General features: G+C 40.2%; 1 protein-coding gene across 11 annotated transcripts in view; it reads left to right on the top strand.

Moving 5' to 3' along the window:
* Positions 1 to 24,053, top strand: part of AGBL1 (AGBL carboxypeptidase 1) — a 443,743-nt gene that overhangs the window by 56,081 nt on the left and 363,609 nt on the right. For 10 of the 11 annotated variants that reach the window (XR_010606737.1, XR_010606736.1, XR_010606738.1 and 7 more), the window contains exons 7-16: positions 1,558 to 1,766; positions 6,621 to 6,786; positions 7,766 to 7,839; positions 9,713 to 9,829; positions 10,828 to 11,405; positions 13,359 to 13,442; positions 14,462 to 14,548; positions 14,924 to 15,072; positions 18,332 to 18,419; positions 23,753 to 23,897. Coding sequence is in view for 6 of the 11 variants with exons in the window: in XM_065641707.1 (XP_065497779.1) it covers positions 1,558 to 1,766; positions 6,621 to 6,786; positions 7,766 to 7,839; positions 9,713 to 9,829; positions 10,828 to 11,405; positions 13,359 to 13,442; positions 14,462 to 14,548; positions 14,924 to 15,072; positions 18,332 to 18,419; positions 23,753 to 23,897 (1,697 nt within the window). In the remaining 5 variants the exon portion in view is untranslated. The remainder of the gene's footprint in view (positions 1 to 1,557; positions 1,767 to 6,620; positions 6,787 to 7,765; positions 7,840 to 9,712; positions 9,830 to 10,827; positions 11,406 to 13,358; positions 13,443 to 14,461; positions 14,549 to 14,923; positions 15,073 to 18,331; positions 18,420 to 23,752; positions 23,898 to 24,053) is intronic. The other variant, XM_065641709.1, reaches the window with a different exon arrangement.

Genomic DNA, 24,053 nt, shown 5'->3' with positions numbered 1-24,053 from the left:
AGGTAGCAGAACTACCCCTCCAGTCCCTTCTCCAGGTAAGAGTTTGCTAACGTACTGCAGAGAGCAGACTGAGACAACTTCAGGTGACCTCCTTCTCCTTTCCAATACCTCCATCTGCTTCATCATTGGGATTGAGGTTTGCTGCTTACTAGTTGCTTCCTAATTACTCCATGGCTTCTCTTGTTACTGATTTTCTTCATACAGCATTTATCTGTTCTCTCTCTTAACCTCTAGCTTCTCCTGTCCTGTAAATCCCCACTGATAGCTTTAACATTCCAGGTGAGAGAGGCTCTGGCACTTTGTTTCACGAACTGGAAATGATTTGGAGCCTACTAGCTCTGTAGAACCCATACCAAGAGCCATCTGTTGTGAGCTACAAATGCTGATTGGTATTCAGGGAGCTGAGCTCCACTCTTACATATGCTACCTGGCCCCTTGGTTAATTGCTGAGCTCCCGATGGTTTCTAATGTGTGTCACAGTGAGGAATGTCAGGACCAGTCAGGAAAAGATGTTTAGGCAGGGTAGGTTTGAAGTGTCTGGAATGGCTTCGTGTTTTTTCCTGTGGGAACACAGTGGGCAAAGGGATGTGTTTTAGAATACTCAGCAGAATTTGTATTTTATCACAAGTTTCATAATCTTCTACTTTTAATCTGATATTTTGGAGCTACATGATTAAGGGAACATTGCAGCTTTCCTCTTGTGTTTTTATAAAACTTTTTTTTTTTGAAGATATATTTTTCATTTTTAGTCTATGTAGTAAAGCCTCTAAAGATTACCTGAATGTGACCTTTCAAATCTGAACCAGAAAACAACAGAAAAGAAGTCAAAACTGCTCATGTTGGTGTTTTGTTAATTTTTAAAGAATGTGGGTTTCCAGAATAATTTCATTCATGGCTTTTGTTAATACAGCTATGTGTGGGAATACATTTAGAAGTTAAACATGATTTCTCTGGCTGTGAGAGGGTTGTACAGCTGCAAGGGTTCTGGATTTGTCTCAGCAAGGTGTTAGCTCAGAATTGATGTACAGAGCTATGTGAAGATTATGTGACCTGCTGTCAACTAACTTTATTATCATTTAGCTTTCTCAATCCTCAGAAGCTGCTCTAACTTAAGAAACTCTTACGGTGCTGCAATCAGAATTAAATTTATTAGCACTTAGAAGGCGATAATGGACTCTGCCCTTTCCCCATGCATGGTTCTGTTCATCTGGAAGGTTTTGGAACAGCCACTTCCACCTAGACAGGAGAGAGACAGCTTCATTTCTTCATGTACAATTCCAAGACCCTAGCTCATGCTTAGCAGATAACATCCTAAATTGTGGGTGTTTTTTTTTTTTTTTAAAAAAACCAAAACAAACCCCAAAAACGACAAACAAAACCCAACCAAACAACCAAAACAAAAACAACAAAAAACCCAACCCAACACCAAAACTGAGACCATTTAAGCAAGAATGAACAGGTGTTGACATCTAAGTTTGAGCACTGCGTAGCCATGTGGTTAACAAACAGCATGAGTAGTGGAAAGTGTTTAACTCAGCCTTTTCCCTTTGTTTTCAGAGTCTAATAGCCGTCGGGCAGTGACCAGAGGCTACCTGGATGGATTGCTGAGGCTCTATCAAGACTGGCATCACAATGATGTCTCCAACAACTACATTTATATTCGTAAGGGTCTCTTGCTCTGCCTAAAGCACATCACCAATGTCCAGCTGGGCAGGGAGACTTTCCTTGGTTGCCGAGGTATGGAGATTCTCTTCACAACTGTACAGGTAAATAGTGGTTTTGTGCTTAAGTGAGATGGATTGGTAATTAGTGCTGGATTCTGCCATACAGTGCAGGCAATTCCATAGTCTTATTCTGAATTTATATAACACATCAATGAAAAAATGATGAAGTTAGAACAAAAAGTATTGATTTTTCTTACAGTTAGTATTTCAGAAAAACAGAAATGCTTTTATTTTTTTCCTCTGGATCCTGCTATCTGCTTGGACTTCCTCTGCCAAAGAACAGTGCAGTGTCTCCACAGAAAAGTTGCTTAGTTTTTCCATGAGATGTTTTCTTTCAGGAATCTGGATGGATAATTCTACCTAATCAGTCTTCTCCACAAGGAAGTGTGGATCTAGCCAGGCCTTTGCTAATGAGAAACATTCATCAGCTGTTTTTTTGAGGAGGCCCAATTTTAATCTTTTGAAACACTAATGTAGACCTGTCAAGAAAGATGACATGGTCCTGAAGATGGGATCCCTGTAGGGTATAGAGAGGACAAGTAAAGAACAGTAACTATTTCTTCCAAATCTCTCACCAACATGCTTCCTTACCCTTCTTTGGAGAAGTCACTTATGGAGAAACCTTTGGTTCTTGACCCATGCAATTCCACAAGGGATGTTTCTATTGTCATTTGTACTGGCCAGTGCATTATCTCATTCTAGCACCACCACAGACAGAATGAAAAACCTGTTCCCTTCTCCTCAAAAAAAATCTATTGTCTTCTGATCCAGCATATTTGCTTCTTCACCATTTCCATTGCTGTTGTGAACAATTCTCCTGTGACTGAAAGGTATTTCTTACCAGTAGTAGATTGGTAGTATTTTTGTTTTCCTCATGAGGATTTGATGACTTTTTCAGGGAGAATGAGGTGGCCAGAACCAGCAGATCTTTCAAGTGAATATGGCCTCTGTTAATGAAAAGTCCCTGGTCTGCAGAAACTTTAATAGGGTGGATGGCAACAGCTGCTTCAGGGTCGATGTCAGCTCATTCCCTCTGAAGAGCCTTCCACAGCCCATGTTGCTTTCTGAGCTAACACCTCCTGATAGCTCAGCCTTGGAGCAACCCCATGGAAGGTGCAAACGTGGAGTCACCTTGGGTGAACAAACAGGGAGTGACACACCAAGACTGCAGTGAACGCAGATAACTCTAATCTTTTCAAAGGTTAGAAGTGGAGTGGAAATGACACCTTCAGGGGCCTTCAGTTTGCTTTTTTCCTACTGTGTGCTACTAGGGAGATCTTGGAAGTGAAATTACCAAGGTTAATAAATTCAAAGCTCAACGTTCCTTCACTAATTCTTTGGGATATTGTCAGTTTTGCAGTGTTTCTCCAAGACATGAGGTATCGGAGGGAGTCTGGCAGCCCTTGGAGTTCTCATGATCTTCCCTGCTTTGACCTGAGACAGAGGCTTCTTGCTGCTACTTCTTCATAACCTTCATGGTAGACAGAAAATGGGTGATCTATCCTCCTGAAAGGAATTGCAGGCTGTAGTAAGAGAGAAAGAGATGGGGCAAGACAAACACCACCACCTTGGAAAAGCAATAGCTCTTTGTGTGTGTAGACAATATTGTAGCGCCTTTAGGAATTTGCTGTCTGTGGTGATCAAACTGTGGATATCTAATGAGATTTTAAAAGCTGGCTAGAAAAGTTCTGTTGAAAGCTTTATTTATTTAATATATTGAAATGGAAACAGTTTTGCCAAAATGGGTTTAACGAAGTTCAGTGAGCCTCCTATTTACAAGGCTGTTTTTTCAATTGAAACTTGTCCAGCTGCTGATTGTGTGGGCCGATGCACAGCTGAGATACCTGAGCTTTTAATAGCCCTTAAGCCTATGTCTTTACAGGAAGAGCCAGTAGTTCAAAGTCTGTCTCCTTACACAGATTAGAAATGACTGCTACTTTATTTGAGGAGAATTTAGAGATATTTTGAGTCCCATTCCTACCTGGAATGAAAAATAATTTTAGAAAATGAAATCGTTTGTATAAAGGAAGCACTTTCTGCTCCCATTTCTTTTTCTAAGCTCCTTTTAGGCTTTCATGGTGGTGAAATGCTATATTCACATTAGCAGGTGACTGGCTTTGTGTGCAGTGGCAGAGCTGCCTACTCCTAGACACAAAACCAGGTTTGTATCCGCTTTAGGAGAGACTGGTGCATGGAATGTTATTTTGCTATTTTATAATTTATCCCTCTGATTTCTTGAGCACTCACCTGCTATCTCTTCAGCCTTCCTGTTCTAGTGTCTACTCTAGGATAATGTTATCCTATACTCTGCTCTATATTTCTCAGTAGTAGCATCCATTAGCATCATTATCTTTTGCCTCACTGTCATATTGAAACCTCCTTTTCTGTACACATCATATATGTATTATAATATCTGGACTATCTATCCCAGATTCAGTAGAGAAAAGACTGTGGAGGATAGAAAGCAGATCCTCTGAATTCAGGTTAGCTTTACGTGAGTTTTCTGAGCTAAGAATTCACTCTTTTCCCGTGTTCAGAACATCCCACCACAAAATAAATGGGATAGTTTACACACACAAAGCAGTCTCTTGTCCATTTCTTGGGTGTCAGTAAAAAAGGCTTTACCAATATAGTGATGGAAGATTTTTCAGTCACTTTTAAACTGTGCTATCTTGCAATCTGAGAGCACTTTATGAACAGTAATGAAAACAGTCCCACAAATTCCTTGTAAGCTATCTAAAGGCTTGTTTGTGCTTGTAATCTAATTTACTATAAGGAAAAATATTACTTTCAAACAGCATCATTGAATAACTCTGTGTGTGGATGTTCATTGTCTGGATGAACATGCCTTGTTCTTGACTATCTGAATTTACTTGGCAGTGAATTAAGATTACTGGCCCAAGGCAGCCATTTATACAGTCCTCTGTTCACTGTTCCAGTTAAAACAGAACAGCTTTAGTAAACTATAGTAAGACTGTTCAAGAATGTTATTCTGTTCCCAAATGTAGACAAACTTTCCATATCTTTAATAACAAGCAAAGGCACCCAAACACCGTATGAAAACATGAATAAATTGAAAAAACTGGAAATAGAAACCAGTTCTCCTTGGTGTTTTGCTCTAACTGCAATAAAACTTTCCTTGGAGATGTTTTCAAAATTGTCTTTTCTCTCCCGCTTGTTCCTAACAGCCAGAAATCTAGAAATACATATTAAGATTCTTGTAGTGTGTCTTGTAAGCATGTCAGCTTTAGATGATTTTTCTAGCCTCCCTACAGGAATCCTGTCTAATCCCACTGAATCTTATAATGCCATTCAATCATACATGAGAAAACAGAATAAAATCCTGTACAACCAAAAAAAGCCCGATACAGCCATTTTCCTCTTCCTGATTATTATAAAGTACTTTATGTTCCTTGGTCATCTTCCTGGTTCTGCTGAATTCTGGTGTGGTGTTTTTTTTTTTTTTTTTGGTCCAGCCCAAATCCTAACTGTGGACTGTCAGACAATGGCACAAAAATCTGTTCTGCCCTATGGACTCTTCCGTTTTATCTGTGCTGAAGGGATGCAAATATATTAAATGGTGTTAGAATGTATTGTAATATTCCTCTTTTGCCTTACAGAACATTCACACTACTTACTTGACTTTCATTCCAATTCTGATCAGCTTAGTCCTAAGCCACTAGAGATAACATGCTGATAAGCATGGTACAACTTGTGAACTTGGGTAGGATACTGCATCGATTAATCCATGTCTCTGAAATCTGAAGGTTTGGTTTTCTGAGCATCACACCTATCAGTTTTGAACAACTTCACCTTTGGGCAGCAGCTGTAATTTGCTCATCCAAGTTCCCTGTCTCTGTTATATTGAAGACAAATGCCTACTGTGATCTTCCAGGGAGTCTTTGCTTTTAGTTCTGGGTGGTGGTAGGGGTGTTCTCTTTGCAATAAAAGACCAAGTTCACTTCCACAGAATGGTAGTAAAAATACAAAGTATTCTGTGCCTTCAAAGTACATCTGGACTCTCATAGCTTCTTGCATTTCTATCTTTTACCATGGATTATAGGAGTAGAAAATGTAGGATGCTGCAGGAATTCAGTATTTTTTGACTAGGTAATACATAGTGATCTTTCAGACTAACTATTGGGCCTAATGCTTAACTATATAGAATGGATTACAGTAGGAATGTTCTCTTTGAGTGTAAGTTACGTACAGTGAAAAGATGGTGTAACTGTGCTAGTTTACCTATATTAGTTTTGGCATGATACCTCTGGGTATAGTTGTGGTGATGATTCAGAAGCAGAGATTTTGGCGTGTGTTGGTAGCCAAAACACATAGGTGGGCTCCCTGCAGGATTTTTTTAAAAAATCCATATTAAAGACTATCTCTTCAGTGCTACTGTTACCTGTGTTAGCTAGGATACTTTTAGCTTATGCTACAATATTGCTTCTCCTTCAATACACCCTGACTATAAAGTAATAGATGCTTTAGAGCAGAGCTAGGGAATGCTGTGTCTTCTAAATGATGTGCATCAGTGGAAGTCTACTGAGGTCCATGATAGCCTGTATTTCTTTAGAAATGGACTGCAAGAACTTGAGGTCTTGCGATTCCAGGCACATGTCTTTAATGGTAAAAAGGAGGAGGGAAGAAAAACAACAATAAGGACCAGAAAAATCCCCCAAACAAACAAACAAAACCAAACAAAAGCCCCAAACAATAGTGACAAAACATAAAGAAACAAACACCCCCCCACAAAGATAAGGGGGGAGCAGGAAAAAAAGCCATAAATGGAAAGATTTCATATTGCGGTCAGAAGAGCATCTCTGTTCTGGGGACTTGTGTGTAATAGGCAGGACAATTTCAAGAGACAACTTAACTTTTTTCCCCTTTGGTCCCTAGGACTGTTTATCTTGCAAAAATCTGGATCCTATCATAACCATCGTGACTCAGATTCTGAGAAAGTGCTACCCCAAGGAGCCTCTGCCTGTGGCGACTGCAAGAAGTTTCTATTCTTTTCCTCTTCCTGGGAATGCCAAGGCTGAACCTCCATGTGAGGGATCTGAAGGTAAACAGCTGAAGGGTGAGCTCAGTAGGAGGAAAAGGAGCATGATGTGAGAATTAACAGTGGGATCGGGAAGGGAGTCTTGGCATCCTCGTCCTGAGGTGTACAGTTAAAATCAATCTGATCACCTGCAGTGTCATTCAGTAGAGATGAAACTACTCCTAGGTCTTCTCAAAGCCTGGAGACTCCACTTGGAGAATAAATGAGAGAAGTTTAACAGGAGCAAGGAAAAGGAGGAAAAAAAAAAATCCTATTATTCAAAAAATAGTGAAACAGAGTGAGCATGGAAGAGGCTGGAGGTGCCATTATTCCACAACAACAGAGGGAGATACAGTTGTGCCTGTGTATGACTCTGTGTGTGGGAGAAACACTATCCTGCAGCTTTTTTAGTAAAGAATTGTGGGAAGTATTCTCCTTTTTCTTTTCTAAAATAAAAGCAGATAGGAGTCATACTGCCTGAGTAAAAGATGTGAGCACTTGCTGAAGAATTTAAGCACAGGCAGGAAAGGCACTCCATAGAAAAGGAAAAAAATGTCAGACTCCATGATACACACAAGCAATTTCTCTGTTGCTTTCAGTTTGGTATGGAAGATACTCAAATACTATAATGATGATAGCAGTAAAATACCCTAATCTAGATAATACAGATTAAGAGCATCCTGTAATATCATTGCAGCCAAGCAGAAAATCTCTGTATTGCTTTGTAATGCGAGTTGGATCTACATCATGGTGACATATTTCATGCTTTTGAGAGGCAGCACTTGAGTCCAAGAGAGCAGAGCTTTAAAAAGTGGGAGGTTTAATGCCAAATTCATTTATACTAGATTAGCAAATGGGATCTGCTTTAATCAGGGTTGTGGTGGGTTGTAGTTTGAAGATGTGTGTGACACAAATAAAAGAGATTGCACATATTTCTGTGGAGGGCCTGAGAGGGGTATTACTTTGAACCACCTTTGCATGTATCTCTTTTCTACTTCTGCAGGTGACTATGAAAGTGATGGAGAGGAAGAGGCTGAAAAAAACCTGGATAATGAGGATGTGGAGAGTAAGGAGGAAGTAGGTATATGAACCATAGTTTCCTTAATCATCCTCATACTGGAAAGTAAAACTTTTCATTGTCCATTTTGACATCCTGATAAACTGTCTAAGCAGAGAATGTAGATGTTCATGTGGTCCCACATAAATACACTACATGAATAATAGAAGGATATTTGAAAGGAGAAAAAGAGAAAGCACAGGCTTTTATTGAAGTCCCATGCATTTATCCTATTAATTGCCATGCTTGTCACCCAGGATGGAGCGGGCTGGGTCACTTCTCTGTTCCTGCAGGGAGACTGACCAGTGACTATTAAATTCATATGGACAGCTGGGAATAAATGAGGGATCTTTTAATTCCTGTAGGTGTAGATCAGAAATGGTACTTAGTAGGAAAAAATGGAATTATTACCTAGGAAAGGCTAACCCTCTTTTCCTTCTCATGTTAGAGCATATTTGGGCTGTGCACCTACCCTAAGAAAAAGGTTTGTCCTTTTAAACTGTAGCTGTGGCTAGGCTCCTTCTTTATTTGGTGCTGAACACAGACAAATAATATAATGAATTATTCAGTACTTCTCTGACTTCTCCTTTGCACACTCTGTCATGACCTAAATGGCAAGAAAAACCCAAACCCTACTAGCTGAGGATGAGAATGCAAACTTTTTTTGTTAATGTACACACAAGAACATATGCAAATGTGAAGTAATTAATGTTGCTAAATAGGTCTAATCCATATAAAGTGGTTTGGGAAGCCAAATGAAAGAAAAGAAGTTTCAAATACAGTCTAATTAGATATGATTGAGATTTCTGTGAAAGGGTGTTCTTTTTACTTGCCCTGTCTCTTTTTCCTCAAATAGTCAACTGATGACACCCAATGAAAAAGGGAGCTAAAATAAATAAATAAATAAATAAATCTCAGTGTCCTAACTTGCCCCGTCTGGCTGTTTTTATCTGAATATTAGAGCTTGTCAAGGTGCTCATTAGGAATAAGGTTCATAGTGAATTTATTGCCCTCTTTAATTAGTTATTTATTCAGAAACAGATCCTAGATGCCTCTGAACTGTTTCATTATTCATAAGGATTTACCAAGTAGATGTGAGCAGGTTTTCTCTGCCTAAGAGCTTGCTCTGAATATGACTTTTAAGTACTGTTTACCTGGTGTGCTGGTCATATATCTCCCATGACAAATCTTTGTAAGGGTAAAGCAAGCAGGGAATGGATAATGAACTTCCAGTTTACCTTTTTTGTATGAGTTATCATTTGCACAATGTTTCCTGATATTGATGTGATTTACAAACACTTTTCATAGCTACATAATGCATATCTATGCATACTGGTAATATTTAACCAAACTGAAACCTGGCTCTACACTTCTACCAGTAACCATTCAGACAGTTCTATGTAAATCAGAATCATCACATCAACCATCTCAACCATCTATCCTTCTTAACCTGAATTTTCAGCAAGTTTGAAGCTGCTTATGCATCATGATGCTATTAGTGGCAAATCCCTTTAAACTGACCTCAAATACTCTGTGCAGCTCTTCATTTCCTTTTCAACTAGCCGCAAACATCAGTTCAAACTCTACCTAGCAATAAAAGTAATAAAGTGGTGCTTTTTTGAAACCATCTTTTCATAGTATCTTTACTTATGTATTCAAATACCAAAACATCAAATTCCCCTTTTTCACAATGTAGTCTTTCCTCTTGTGCCTCTGTGTTCCGTCCTATAAAATGACTTTAACAACCTTCACGAGTATAGGAAAAACAGTTATAGGACTCATTAAATGAGTGTGATGTCATTAGAAATCAAGGGTGTTATGCACAATATTATTTCGAAAGTAATCTTGTGGAGCCTATTTAATATACATGCTTTTCTAATTCTGATTTTGCAGGATTATGACTTGGAGACAGATGTGAACAAATTGAGATCAAGGCCAGTGCTTGACCGGCCGGAGGAAGAGCTTGGACAATATGAAGCAATGTGTCCAGAACTTTCCCATAATTTTCAGGTATTGTCATAGTGTGCCTTCCTTTATTTGTGAATGCAAAAGACGTTAAGAAATACTTGAAAGGGAGTACTGACAAGCGATAACTGGACAAGGCTATTGCAAAAGAAAACCTAGATGTGTTACAGGACTGGAAAAGCAAAGATTAATAGTTTTTTGCTATAGTTTATTAGTGTGGATCAGGAGTGATAGAAAGGGAGTGATGTTATTTGATGCACATTTATCTGGATATGGATTAACTAAGCGCTATTGAATCAATTGCCACATGAGAAATCTGTCAGAAAATAATTTTGTATTCTTGCTGGCAATTTCAACAGCAATATCAAGATCAGGATGAGATGTGGAAAATAAATATTGTCAACCAGTGTTTTGAAGGAAGTGATGGAGAAAATGTTACTGCTGCTGAGTGAAATGCACTGTTCAAATCATTGTTCTATTGCAGTTTGGGGCAAGAAATGAAGAGGAATATTGCACTCATTACAAGTCTTGGAATTTAGGAGACCTAAAAGCTGTGATTCAAATATGAATCTTGAAAGGACCACTGGCTTAATGTATTTCCTGTACACACAATGCTGTGACAATTGTTATGACCACAAGTAGACAAATGGGATTAATTTATACACTTGTATGAAGGCAGGGGTGGAGTTTTGCATGACAAGTTGGCCTCCTTTACCCTGCTGTAACATCTATATTTTTTAAAATTGCCTTGTGAATTATCTTCCCTAATTTGTTAGAACAATCAGTTTTCATTGGAAATGACTCACTCAGATGACTCAATCTGATCCTATTATTTTCTGAAGACTACTGTTGAAACAACTTCGTGGATAGAGAAATTCTGGCAGGTGGTCCATGGGCTGATTTTACTCTGGCTTTCTTATTGGATGAGTAAATTTTGGGAGACTTGTGAATATTTTCTTTTTCTTCCTTGAAAGGTATCCTCTGGAAGGAGGCACAATCTGTCTTTAGTTTCTTTTAATTTCTTCTGCTTTTTAAATTTAAAGGAGTTTGAATCAGAATCTGAGGAAGAGAAGAGCTTTGAGGACAGGACTGAGAGTCTTCCCTCTGCTCCCTCTCGTTTCATTCCAAGTGCTGTTTCTGTGAAACATCCAAATCAAAGTGTCACAGAGATGGGACCAGATCCAGGGGAAAAGGATTTCCAAGTTCCACTGCAGAGCTGGACAAAGAAGGAGAAAAGCAGGTGGGATCAGACTGATGAAAAGAGAGACATTGCAGAAGCAGCCCGAGATGCAGATTCTTGTGAAGAGGAAGATCCAGCCAGGATCACTTTGCGTCCTCTCCCAAAAGATACTGCTTGGTACAAAAAAATGTTTTGCTCTGAATGTGAGGCCGCAATCAATTCTTATCCTGGAGGGAGGCTGGAGAGCTCAGATATAGTGACAAATCTTCTGGAGAAGCACCAAGGGGATATCCCATTCCACAGCCCTCGTTTCTATGTAACTAGGGCCAAATGTGTTAAGTCTGTACCAAACTACAAAGACTTGGCATTCCCTGATTTTTGGGGCCACCAGCCACCTCCTTTCAGCAAGCCCATGTTGGAGCGCAAGTATGGGGTTCAAAGGTGATTGTGCTTTAATATAATTACCACACCGAGAGCTCTCGGGATCAAAACTGCTTTATGTAGGTTCTGACTATTGCATCTGTGAATGTTTTAAGGAAGTTATGGAATGAATTTTGGGCTAACTTGATTTTTTGCAAGGAGATAAGCCAAACAGCAGGATGATTTTATTTAGGTTTTCCTCCTGAGGAAAGAAAAAATGGTACCTAGCCGGATTACAAACAGGATTAAGAATCAGCAGGCTTATTTCCTATCTCTGACATGGACTTTCTGTGTGTCAGCGAATGAGTTGTGAACTGCCTGTGAGTTGCTTTTTCTGTCTCATAGGTGAAGGTGGTAGTGGCAGCCTTGGAGTGATGAGCTTTTTATGGCTTCTGTGAATCCATAAAGCCTCCCCTATCTCATATTCCAAGTTGTTATTGATTAACTAGTTATTGATAAATGTATCAAGGTACCTACATATGTGATGGGACTTTAAGCCAGTCAAAACTCTGACAGAGATTTACTAGTGGCTTTTGCTTAAACAGACCAAGACCGAGAAGGAGCTGTGAGTTGGTGAGCTTAGTAGAACACAGATGAGAACAAGTCCATGTTAGAGACGGAGAAGACACTGTGTCCTTTTGGGATACGCTTTTGCTCTTAATCCAGCCACCTTTAGTGCTTGAAACAATGGGTCCCATCTGCCTTTTTAGGGAAAAATCCTTTCTGTCTCCTCGGAGCTGTGTCTGTCAGGTTGTTCTTGTGAATCTCCCTGTCTACCCTTCTTGCTGTAACTCTTGCTCTCTGCCTACTCCATGGGCTCTTCCAGAAGCTTCTCCTCCTTCCCAAGTATGAGCATCTGCTTCTGGGAAGCCTGTCATGAGCCAGAGAGCATCAGCAGGGACAAGATAAGCAGTCTGCTCTCCCTGCTGCCCAGCCTGTGAGGAGAGGACACAGCATATATGGCATGCAACATGCAGAAAGAAATAAAAAGAGATGTCTCCCCTCTGGCACGCTGCTAGAGGCTGCTGTTGTTCTTGTGTTATTTGTTCAGGTGAAGGGAAAGCCGTGTTTTGAAGCTGTGTCTGGAGAGGAAGCTCCTCTTATAACTATGGTTTTGCCTGTTCCATGTGTGGCTGTGTGCAATGACTTTGTATTCCTTTCTAGTGGCATAGGGAATTATTAGCAGATACCAAAGATGCTGGATTCTGTGCTGAACTTTAAAGTTGATCAACGCTAATCAAATGGCATTTGTGAGGACCAATATTTTCTGACCTCTAGAGAGATAATGATTCTTTCTGCAGCAAATACAAAAGCTAAATTCTTATTTAGAGGCAAAATCACTCTACCATCTTCTCCTTGCACTGTTGCTCTAAAAGCTTTGCTTTTATGACTATAATAACGTGTAACCATACAGCTAAAATGAGAATAATCATATCATGCTTCAGGGCATAACATGATTGCTGCAAAGATCAGGAAGAAAATCTGGTGTTCCACATTTTGATCATCTTTAAGGATCAGAGAACTTCAGCTTAATAATGAGTAGAAATTAGCTTGATTTAGAGTCAAGATTCACTATGAGACAGACTAGTAGGTTTATAAGTTATGGCAGATACTTGCTCATGGGGCAAGGCTGGCCATTTGGGAGATCAACACTGACTGGCAAGAACTGGGGATAAATCAAACTGGACAGAACACTGTAGGGAGTAAAACTGTACAGAATCGGTCATTTAACACAAATGCAACTTGTAATGGGAGTGGATCAGGTGATTTCTCATGGTAACAAAAAAAAAATTACAAATGAGGTTCACCTGGAACTAGCATATGGAAGTCCTGTTTCTTACCAGTCCTTCAAAAGAATTTCCTAAGCCTCTTCATATTTCTTCTACAAGATTACTCTATGCTGAGATTTCTCACAGTGTCGTTATAATCCGCCTTTTTTCTTTTTTTTTTCCCCCTCTCTCTCCTCTCTTGTAGGGACAAAGTACTAGATGATGTCCGCCGTTTAATCCAGCCAGATGATGTGATAGGCAGAACTGTGTTTGATTTAGATGAGCCCAGGTGGGTAACTTCATTGAGTTCTGTAACCAGGGGCACTGTCAGTGCTGGGTTAGGTAGCGAACTCGGCTCAGCTCAGATAAAGGTACAGAATAAATAGCCTAGGATGTAAAGCCCTAATAGGAAAAATATGTGGGAGGAGTAGATTCCTAGTACATGGCTTTGAGGGGAGGATTTATTGTGGAAGGCATGGGAGCAAAGGAGCCTTAAAACTTTTTAGGCAGAACAAGAGAATCTGTACATAAAGGGGCTCTGCAGGGTCCCTGGATGTCTGTAGTGCATGTAGTGGTTTGGGATTTGTACCTATGAATTCAAATGCAGTCTGTCTGGACCCACCTGAACAGTCATCCCATTGAGTGTCTGTACGGTCAGTGTCACAGGCTGTAGATGTACCCTGAAAGCTCTGGCATTTATAAAAGACTTCTGAAAATAAGGATCCAGCCTTGTGACCTGTTTTAAGCGCTCAACTATGGCCAACAATTGTGGTCTTTGAGAAGATGTAGCACAGAGTAATTGAAAGGGTCCCAAGTATGAAGAAATTGCATTCAGAGGAAGGATAGGTGACTTGGATAACTTTTTTTAGAGGAAAAAAAGGTGAAGGACAGTCAGAGGTAAGAGACAGTTGTGACGTTGTTCAAGGAGAATTTAAAGGTTTCTAAGCTGTAGAAGAAGGAAACTATATTGATGAGGCAAGAGTAAATGCATAGTAATTATATAAAGCTGCCTTGTGCAACTAGTAAGCTAATGGGAATAACTCAGTGGGGAAAATAACTGGAATAAAGAAAATAACTGGGATGAAAGGTAGTATTGGGAAAGGAAAAGATGCGATTTAGAATCAAAACAAGAGGAGAGAAGAATGCTGTGTTAGGAAAATTATGGATTTGCTTACCTCTTTCTACTTCTCAGGGTCCTGCTTATGAGAAAAATATATATAAGAACCTATTTTAGCATACAAAATGTGCTGGGGAAGGCTTGTCTTTGAAGTAACCTCCTATAGGTATCCTTGCTTTGATTTACTGCAGTCACTCAAGCCCAGCTGCTCCAGGCTGTCTGACATTCTTCTCCAAGTTTGAATCTGGAAACCTTCGTAAAGCCATCCAAGTGCGTGAGTAAGTACATGGTGGCTGCATCCCAACCAGCCTTTCTGCTGGGACCACAGCGTGAAATGCTGGAGTTTCCCTCGGTTTGGAAAGGGCTGGCCAGGAAAGCAGGTTTTATGATGCAGAGCTTATGATCTGTGCTAACACCTATATGTCAGGAAAGTAACAGGAGTGAGAAAGCATAGCTTGGAATGTCTTGACTTGACTAACATAGTGTGAGTATTTAACTGTGTGTTTGGGTACCACTAGTTTGATGCTGTTCTTTGGCTCTCACAGGATAGTAACGAATTTAATTGTATAGCCCGTTCTACTCAGCAGGTTCAGTGGCAGTCCTGTGGGGTGTTCATGGCCACTTTTTTTTTTTTTTTTGTCTCCCTTTAACAGATTTGAGTATGACTTAATTATGAATGCAGATGTCAACAGCAACCAGCATCACCAGTGGTTCTACTTTGAAGTCCGTGACATGAAATTAGCAGTCCCCTATCGCTTCAATGTTATCAACTGTGAGAAGTTCAACAGCCAGTTTAATTATGGTATGAGTCTTTTGGAAATTGACATAGTCTTCTGTTCATAAGAATATCTTTTTAATGCCATAAAGGTTTTGAACTTCCCATGTCTACAAGAGAGACTATAAGTTTAATCTTATCTACCCTGAAATCCACTGAAAGACTTACCTTAGATTTGTCAAAGGACTCTTCTTTGTCCTCAAGAGGACTGAGGAGTAAGATGAATATTGAGACTGGGGAAAGGATTTGTTGGGAAAAAGGAAAAAAAAAAAAAGTCTTTTTTTCTATGTTTAGAGATCAGAACTGAGGAAGAATGACACTGGGGCTGGGAGAAGAGAAAAAATGTGTTGGAATTGAATGAGGAGCATAGGATTGGAAAGTGCTTCAAATATTTAAATATAGATAATCCTCAGACAAATATTTATTATTCTTTGGGCTTATCCAGAAAGACATTTTTGCCTTTAGACCTGCTGAGACTTCTGCTGATATTAATGATAAAAAAACCCCCACAAAACTCTTCCTTGCTCTCTTTGAGATCCTTTGAGTCTGTAGTTTTGCTCAGAAAAAGGCAGGGCAAACCTCAGCTTTCAGTGCCCATTTTAGAAGAGAAATTATTTCTTCTGCATGGGGACTGTGGGTTGAATTCTTAGCTGGCATAGACTGGGTTTTTTATTTGTTTCCGTGGAGCTGTGTTAATTTACACCATCTCAAGACCTCACTCAGAATGTTTAATAAGCCCCTAATATCAGACTTCGCATTCCTCTGAAGCCCTGTGGATACAGCAGGGCTTCAACATCACCAGGAGAACTTTCTCAGGATCAATGTACCTAAAGCAAATAGCACCAGTACCTGCAATGACTTGTCACTTGTATTTGTGAAACTGGCTGGATGAGTGGCATAATGAATTATAAGGCATTTGCTCTTTAACCCTAAGGGCTGGAATTCAAGTATTCCTATAGATCGCAAATGAATTTTTTTTTTGTCATCTTATTCTGCTTCCCTGAACTAACAGACAGTTCAGTGTGGTGTGTCTGGTAGCAGCCTGAAAATGAAGTATATTGAGATCCCACTGTAAACCCCAATATAATCTCTGATACAGTCACCAGTGGCTTCATAGCTAGAGATTCTGGCTATTATTGGTGGAAGATTTCTTGTTATCTGCTGGTTTGGCTGTTGTGAGCATTTATAATCTCATTTTGTGCACCTGAAATTGTACATGACTCACATGTTCAAGCATGAAATGAAAAATGTATTTGGAAGAAAATTGTGAAAATGCCATCCGGTGTAAGGAGGGAGTCTGAGCTGTGGCTTGTGTGTGGGATTGACTGTTCAAGCAGTTCTGTGGATTCCTTCTGCTGCTGTGAGAAGGCAGGGAAGCTCCAGCTTATCTGGCTTGGCTGTGCAAGGCTCACCAACCCTTCCAGCCCATGCATAATATTAATATTTACACAGACTGTGAGTAAGAGATGCTGTTTATTTGCTACATTCCCTCTGCACTTTCCTGGGCTAATGCCCATGCTATAGTGCTAAAAGCTTCCAGTTGTGATGTAGTGCTGAAGTGCCATGGATGGCAATGCTTTACAGCTCCTGGTTACTGATATGTTTTGATTTTTCTCTTCCCATTTGTGCTTGGTTAGATGGCACTGTGTAACTATCAAATTGGCAAAAAAGTGTATTTAATGAAATGGTTGTGAACGGGAGCAGAGCAAGTTAGAGGTGCAGCCTCCGCCTCTGCCCTTCCCGATTTTCCACTAACTTATTGTACCATGGGAAATAATGAGATTTTTTTCAGTAGCCTCATTTGTGTTTGTTTTCTAAAACTGAATGTTTCTTTAGGGAAAGTGGAAAGGAAAGACTGCTTTTTTTTTTTTTTTAAATTAAAATGAGATGGCAGACCAGTATCAACAATCACTCTGAGGCAGTTTGAGGGGTGTGTGTGTCCTTTGGGCTCACAGAGAAGGGCAGGAGCTGGTGTTTGGGATGTTGAGAGCACTGCAGACCCTGAGCCTCACATCTCTTGTCTGGTGAACTGGGCTTCTGGGCAGGCTGGTGTCTCTCAAAACTCATGTGGCCCATGTCCTGGAACCAAACAGAATTGATTCTTATTATGTGGCTCACAGCGCAGGTTCAGGAAGCAGCAATATAGAGGTTACTCCTGCCTGTAGGCTAGTTAGTGTTACTCTACACCACAGCCAAATGTGAGCTGGAAAAACATTTCTGCCGGTACAGTTGCCAGCTCTTAAAGTGCTGGAGAGTTTGAGAGAAACCCAAAGGAAGAAGGGAAACTGAATAGCTGCTTATGGAAATATGTCATCAGTATTAATGATTTTCAAGCATCATCTCCTTCCAGCACAAGAACAGCCAAGACAAGGCTCAAGGGGTAACTTATCAACATGCATAAATACTTAAAAGGATATTTTTCCCTTTCTTAAATACACTTTCATGGAAGTGCCGCCAGCATCATTGCTGAGCTCAGCTGTGGCTGTGCTGGGTCCACTGGAGCTGTGGTCACCCCTGTGGCCCCCGGCACCTCGCCAGGGTCACCCTGTGCAGAGAGCAGGATCCTTCTTGTACCTGTGAAAGAGCAGGGAGATGTGTAGAACAAAGGGATTGGAAACAAAAACTGCCTGCAAGTGGGCTGGCTTCATGGAGCTGTGAGTGATGTACACACAGCTCAGATTAGAGACAGCCTTGTACCTCAGGGCACGAAATGGTAATATTTTGGAGGTCAGGAAGAAGTCATCTGGTATAATACGGTACATAGATGGATGCTATTGTTATCAGCATTTATGATGCAGAAGTATTATTTAAGCCTAATGGCAAGTTTAAAAACTTATAGTTTTGCTTGCTGCTTTATGAAGTTATGGTACTAGATGCACCACAGATCTCTAATGCTGCGGTAGGATTAAGGTTTCAATAATGATGCAGCCAAGCATAAAATATTGTACTAACCATATTACCAATCTTGTTGATACTTTGATTCCTATTCCTTTCTTTGCCTTCTGTTTGTAAACAGAGTGGCTTGAAGCTCCTTGGCAAAGGCCAGTAGGATAATTTATTTTCTAATAAACTTCACTCAGCTCACTTCTTCTGGAGGTGCTTTTTATACAGACACGGCTATATCAGAACAAAGCACAGGGCTTTGGGAGATGTATTTACTTTGCATAATCTATCTGCAGAGAGAGCTACAGGCAAAATAATGATACTTCTCTAGCCTTTCCCTGCCTACCTCTATCTTTTTTAGCCAGGGAAGTAATGTCACTTGAAACTGTCTTGTTTTATGTAGGCATGCAGCTGGTCATGTATTCCGTGAAGGAAGCTCTCCAGGGCCGGCCTCGCTGGCTTCGGGCAGGCCATGATATCTGTTACTACAAGTAAGTGCATTTTTGGTGAATAATTTGTAGCTTCTTTTCCCTTCCGTTCCCCTTCTGTTAACTGTATTGATGATGTTAACCTTTGACCACCAGTGCCACCCGTTTCAAATGTCTCTAACTTGGTGCTAGGTCAATATGTTATGTGCTTCCAGCTTCAGAAGATGGCTGTGAGATCTCTGTATCAGATGCTTGGGGAGAAATGGGGCATGTGCTCAATTCACTTCCCCAAGAGGAAGAGGGGAAATGGGAGCACTCAAGCCTTGCTGATGCAGCCAGGAACACAAAGCAGCTTAACCCACCAAGAGAGCGTAGTTGGCTTTTTTTTCCCAGCCCAGGAAGAAATCAGCTGGACGGGATCATTGTTTTTCTTTTGCATACGCTGACTTTTGTAAGAGATGTAGGAGCTGAGGAGCTAAGAAAAGGTTATAGCATATACACAGGGATGTGTGGGGGTATATGTATAGGCACTGCATATATGTGGAAATAGACATACACAAATACACATTTATTTATCTGCTTGTGAATCTATCTCTACACCTTAGTATCTTCACTTGCTATAGTGATATCATGCTTGTGTTGTGGTGAAGCAGCTCACTTCATTTCCATTCACCCTGTCACAGGTGTTCAGGGGTGAGACTGGCACATTTTGTGGGGAACCTTATCTAACTGCATTTACCAGGAGTTATTAATAAATATGGGAAAAGAGTGAAATACTTGCAAAAATAAGGAGGAACTCAAAGATGCCCTTAATTGCTTTTGTGGCAGGGCTCTTATTGAGAGCAACCTCTGAGCTGAAGGACAGCGGGAGGAAAGGCACATTCACAAGATGTCTGGGTGATACACCTTGGCTGGCCTTTGCTGACATTCATCTTCACTGAAAATGGGATAGTTCACTCATAGGGATGAATGTTGTGGCACAGCTCTGTCATTGTGCACCTTTCTCACATGTCTCATGAGAGGTTTTTTTGTTATGGAGAATATTAGCAGTTCTCTTGTCAAGAGGAGGCTGAGTGACATTTCTGCTCTATTTTATTGCCTCTCTGTGAAGTGACAGGATATACCCATGATAAACAGAGTTGCAGTTACTGTAAGATCATCTAATTCACTTGCTGTCTTGGCGGCTTTTATGTGCTGAATAATAATCCTATCTTGCAAATTATTGAAGGAACAATGGCAGCATGCTGAATTGGTGACAGTGTACTTGTGCCTTTGGTTTCATGGCTCATTTTAAGCATATTATCTCACCTCCAGCTTTTCCAGACAATAGTCAGTTCACAGATAGTAATGAGGTACATGGAGTGTTTTGTTCTCAGATCACCACTAAAGACTTGGCTGTTTGGTGATCATAGCTGTGTCAGAACTGGGTCTCTTTTCAGCATCTTTATAATCATATTAAATGAAATCATCGTCATTGCATTAGCACCTCTCATTTCTAATGATACCTACAAGAGAGGGCTGAGATACCAGGCTCAGTCTGAGAGCTTTACAACACAACAGAAGGCCTTAATATAATAGCAAGATGACTGAAGGGATATTCTGCTTTGACTGGGATTCTGCCTGAAATTTTGACAGTAAGGATGCCTCAACATGGATTTGACCCTTGAAGAGGAAGTTATATTGTGCATTTCTGAACTGTCGATGTGGCAGGCTCCAAAATAACAGCCATGCCCTGTAAATTGTTAAATACTGCTTTTTTTACAGTATGAACCAGGATATTACTAAAGCATATTGCACTTAACAACCACACTTAGATGTCAGAAGGTCAGGGCATGTAAGACGCCAGACTTCAGATGGTAGAAGGACTTTGGACAAAGGGAATGCATCAGGAGATTAGAAGTGATAAGTAGTTTAGTTTCCATTTGGACTCTGTTTTGAAATGGCCTAGAAAACTAGGATATTGATATTTTATTTGGCCTTTTTAGTCTAAGCTAATACAAGGCCTTATTCCAACACCTACCAGTGCTATACTAAATGCTGCAGACAGGAAATCTAAAGACAAGTTGAGCAAGAGAATGTTGTATTTGTATCGCTTGGTGCTTTTGAATTCCTGAGTTACAATCCAGCTCCTTTACTGACCTGCCTGTATCTTTGGCCAAGTGGCTTCACCTGTCTGTGTCTCAGCTTCCCCAACCCATAAGGGATGGAAAATTAGAGTCACTTATCTGCCACACAGAGAATGGGAATAGATAAATGGGAAGCAAGTTTTAATTAGATAATGCTTGCAAAGGTCTTTTAAGCTCAAAAAATTATTGTGCAGAGTGACTGATAAGTAGTATTATAATTACTATTAATTAACTTTCCATCACAGCTGTGCTAGAAATGTACTACCTGTACATTATTTCTGAAGGAGAACAGCAAGCAAAATTATTTCACTATTGCAAAGTAACTGAAAGGCACAGTAGATACAGCTTGCATGCTGATTAAAAAAAACATACTTTGGTCTCTTATTTTCTTTCCAATAATCAGCATATTAGTTTCTAGAAAGCATGTGAAACTTTAAATCTTTTTTGAAAGAGAACACAAATAAGGTAGTGAGGACCAGATGTTGCTAGGGTCTTTCTCTCCTTCTCTCTTCCTTGCTTGTTATAATTTGAGCTTCATGGTAGACTGTGATGAAAAAGAGCTGAGGAAGAAAAACTATCACCCTGGTGGACGAACAAGGAGGCAATAAAGCCATCTTGGGGCAACAGCAGTAGGAGAGTGAGACAAAGAGGAAAAATGCTATTTTTTAGGTTTTCTTAAAAAAGATTCAGAGCTAATGCATTTTATGATGAATTATGAGGAGCCCCAGATTATATGCAGTAGGAATACATGATAATTTATGCTACTTGTGTGCAGGTGGTTTTTCTTTTTAATGCATGAGCGAAGAATACTTGAAACCTCACAAAGCCACCTGTAAACTTTCTGCTACTACCAGATAGTTTGCTGTAGATTGAAGTGGGTGTCAAGAAGTGAATCAAAAGTCTGGAAGTATCTGTTCTAGGTGGGCAGTTGGCTGGAATAGCAGAAGTGCTCAAAACAAGAATGTAAAGTGCAGTGAGAGTGTGGTGCCTCGGTACTCTCAAGATCATGCGATCCGAGTATTGTCAGGAGTAAGGACCGGGGTAGCATCAGGGTCAGAGGTGTCTAGTGCTGCAAAAGTGGCAAAAAGTGCTGTTAAGTGGCCATTTTAGACAGGAGCCATGTTTTTGGCTGCACAGTTATGGACTATAGAGGGAGAAGCCTTTACTGGAGCATTATGGACAGGTGGGAATAATATGTCTGTAAGATATTGAGGCAGCATCTGCCTGCAAAGACTTGCATCCTCCCACACCTCTACTGCAAATGTGAATTTGGAGGGCAGGACTCAAAACTTGGCACTTTGTGGCAGTTCTTTATGAATGAGGTCATCTAACTGTCCAAGTGACACTGAATATATTATAATAGAGGCTGGGGAAATGACTCTTTTCGATACATGTTATACAAGATATAGTTCTTAATTATTTTTCACTGTCAAAACTAAAGAAACTAAATTGTCATTGTCCTAACTTAAAAAAGACTCACATCCTTGGTCCACTGAAATACGTACATAATGGCTAAGTAGATGTTCCTGTATTTGTGGGTTCGTTGCAATTTTTTTTTTTCCTCTGAGTCTCTTTGTCCGATTTTAAGGTGGTTTATTTGCAAAATAAATTTTGGGGCAAAGGGTTCAGTTAAGAATAAAATCATAGGCTTTTTGGTTTGCCACTGTGACTCAGTGTCCTTGTGCTATCTATAGATCAGCCAGTATCACTTACCCAACATGTATTAACAGCTATTAAATTCAGGTGAAAACCTAGCAGCATTGTATTGTGTCTTCCTTACAAAAAAGAGCTGATTATTTTGGAGAATTTGACAAGAATAATTATCTTTTCTCTCCACCTCTTTGAATAAAAATGAACAGCAGCAAAATAAACTAGTACTGTAAATTTCAGGATCTGAAATTGCATCCTTTGGTTGCCTCTTCTATTTTGCATTTTAATGCAACACTGATGATAACATTTGTCAAGGAAACCTTACAGTCCTTCAGAATCAGAAGGTTCAGCAACAGCATAATTGATGCAAAGTGGGAAAAATATTGTTTGAAATGTATTTATGCATGTGATTTGCTGTGAGGCTTCTCCTTGAAATGCAGGAATTGTCTCTTCATCTCTGCTGAAAGAGAACTTTCTTACTCAGCCTAAAGTCATCTCTTTATTGGAGTGAGTCTCCTGTAAGAGATCTGATGCTGGGAATCATAGAATCATTGAATCATTTTGGTTGGAAGAGACCCTCAAGATCATTGAGTCCAACCTATCAAGCTCAGTTCCCCATCTTGCAGTGAGCAACTGGTCCTTGTTGCTCCTTGACAGGGAGAGGCTCAAGTCTGAAAAGGAGGGATCCAAAAGAGGATTTTTTTGGTAGCTTACAACCTGTAAATCTGTATGAGGTTGCTGCTTTGTGCACAGTCTCTACCCAGGCCTGCTCTTCTCCTTCCTATTCAGCAAAGAGCCTTGGATGAAATTTGAAATATTTTTATGTATATCCTGTTTACTTTATTTTTAAATTCCTGGAATATCCCTGTACTTCCTGTGGTAGAACTGAATGTTTGGTTTGGTAGGGCATTCATATTTTCTAAATCTCCAGGCTTTCACAGAATATTTTCACATGGCATTGTTCAGGGCTGTGAATATGTAGCTGCGTCTCTGAGCAAGATAACTTGGATGTTGGAAGCAATACCACAGTGTTAGCTGAATGCATTAGTTTAAATATGTCTGGACTGTGCTGTATGAACTAGTATTAGTTGGCTTCTTATTTGCACTTTCACAAAATTACACAACCTGTTACGTGCTGCTGAGGGATGGGAGCACTCTCATCAGAAAATGACTCGCTGTGGGTGGCTGTGCCCAGTTCTGCCTCTTAACTCCCTGCTGGGCTTTGTGCACTGTGTGAATCCCAAAACAACCTCCTATCTGGGGTACCACCTTGGTCAGTGGTACTCACTGTCACGGTCCTGTTTGCATCTCTGTCTAGTGGAGTTTTGGTTTCTCTAACCTTCCTGCTTTCATATGGCTTGTAGGTGCAGTTTTGTGTTACTGGTAGTTGTTTAGCGCTGTGTTATATTTTTGTACTTGTTTGTTGTTGGGATTGGTTTGATCGTACTTGTATGGGACCAGTCTTTGTGCAATGGCTGGTTGAGTTTGGAGCTCATCTACAGCATGAGATGAAAACTCAGTTGGAGCAGACACTTCTCTAAATGCTTAGTCCTTTTGTGGCTGCTCCAAATACACATCTGGAAGTGATAACCATCTGCTTTCCCTTCTCTCTTTCTCCAGAAACCACTACCGCTGCAGTGCAGCTGTGGGAGAAGGCGTGAGAGGAAGATGCTACTACACACTCGCCTTCAGCATCAAGTTCCCTCACAAAGATGATGTTTGCTATCTGGCCTACCATTACCCTTACACTTACTCCACAATGATGGTAATGCTGATATGTCCACCTAGATAAGCTAATGGGCCTGACAGTTTGGAGCTGCCTTGGGTATGAGATTGAGATAGCTCAGAGAAATTTCTGTATGGGATAAGCTGAGGTACCAACCGTTAGTGCTTATGATAATCAGAAGACAACACAAACTAA

This window comes from Caloenas nicobarica, chromosome 10 (genome assembly GCF_036013445.1).
Source record: "Caloenas nicobarica isolate bCalNic1 chromosome 10, bCalNic1.hap1, whole genome shotgun sequence".
NCBI classification, from domain to species: Eukaryota; Metazoa; Chordata; class Aves; order Columbiformes; family Columbidae; genus Caloenas; species Caloenas nicobarica.
The sequence above is the reverse complement of the archived record's forward strand: the minus strand, read 5'-3'. Positions and strand labels throughout refer to the sequence as shown.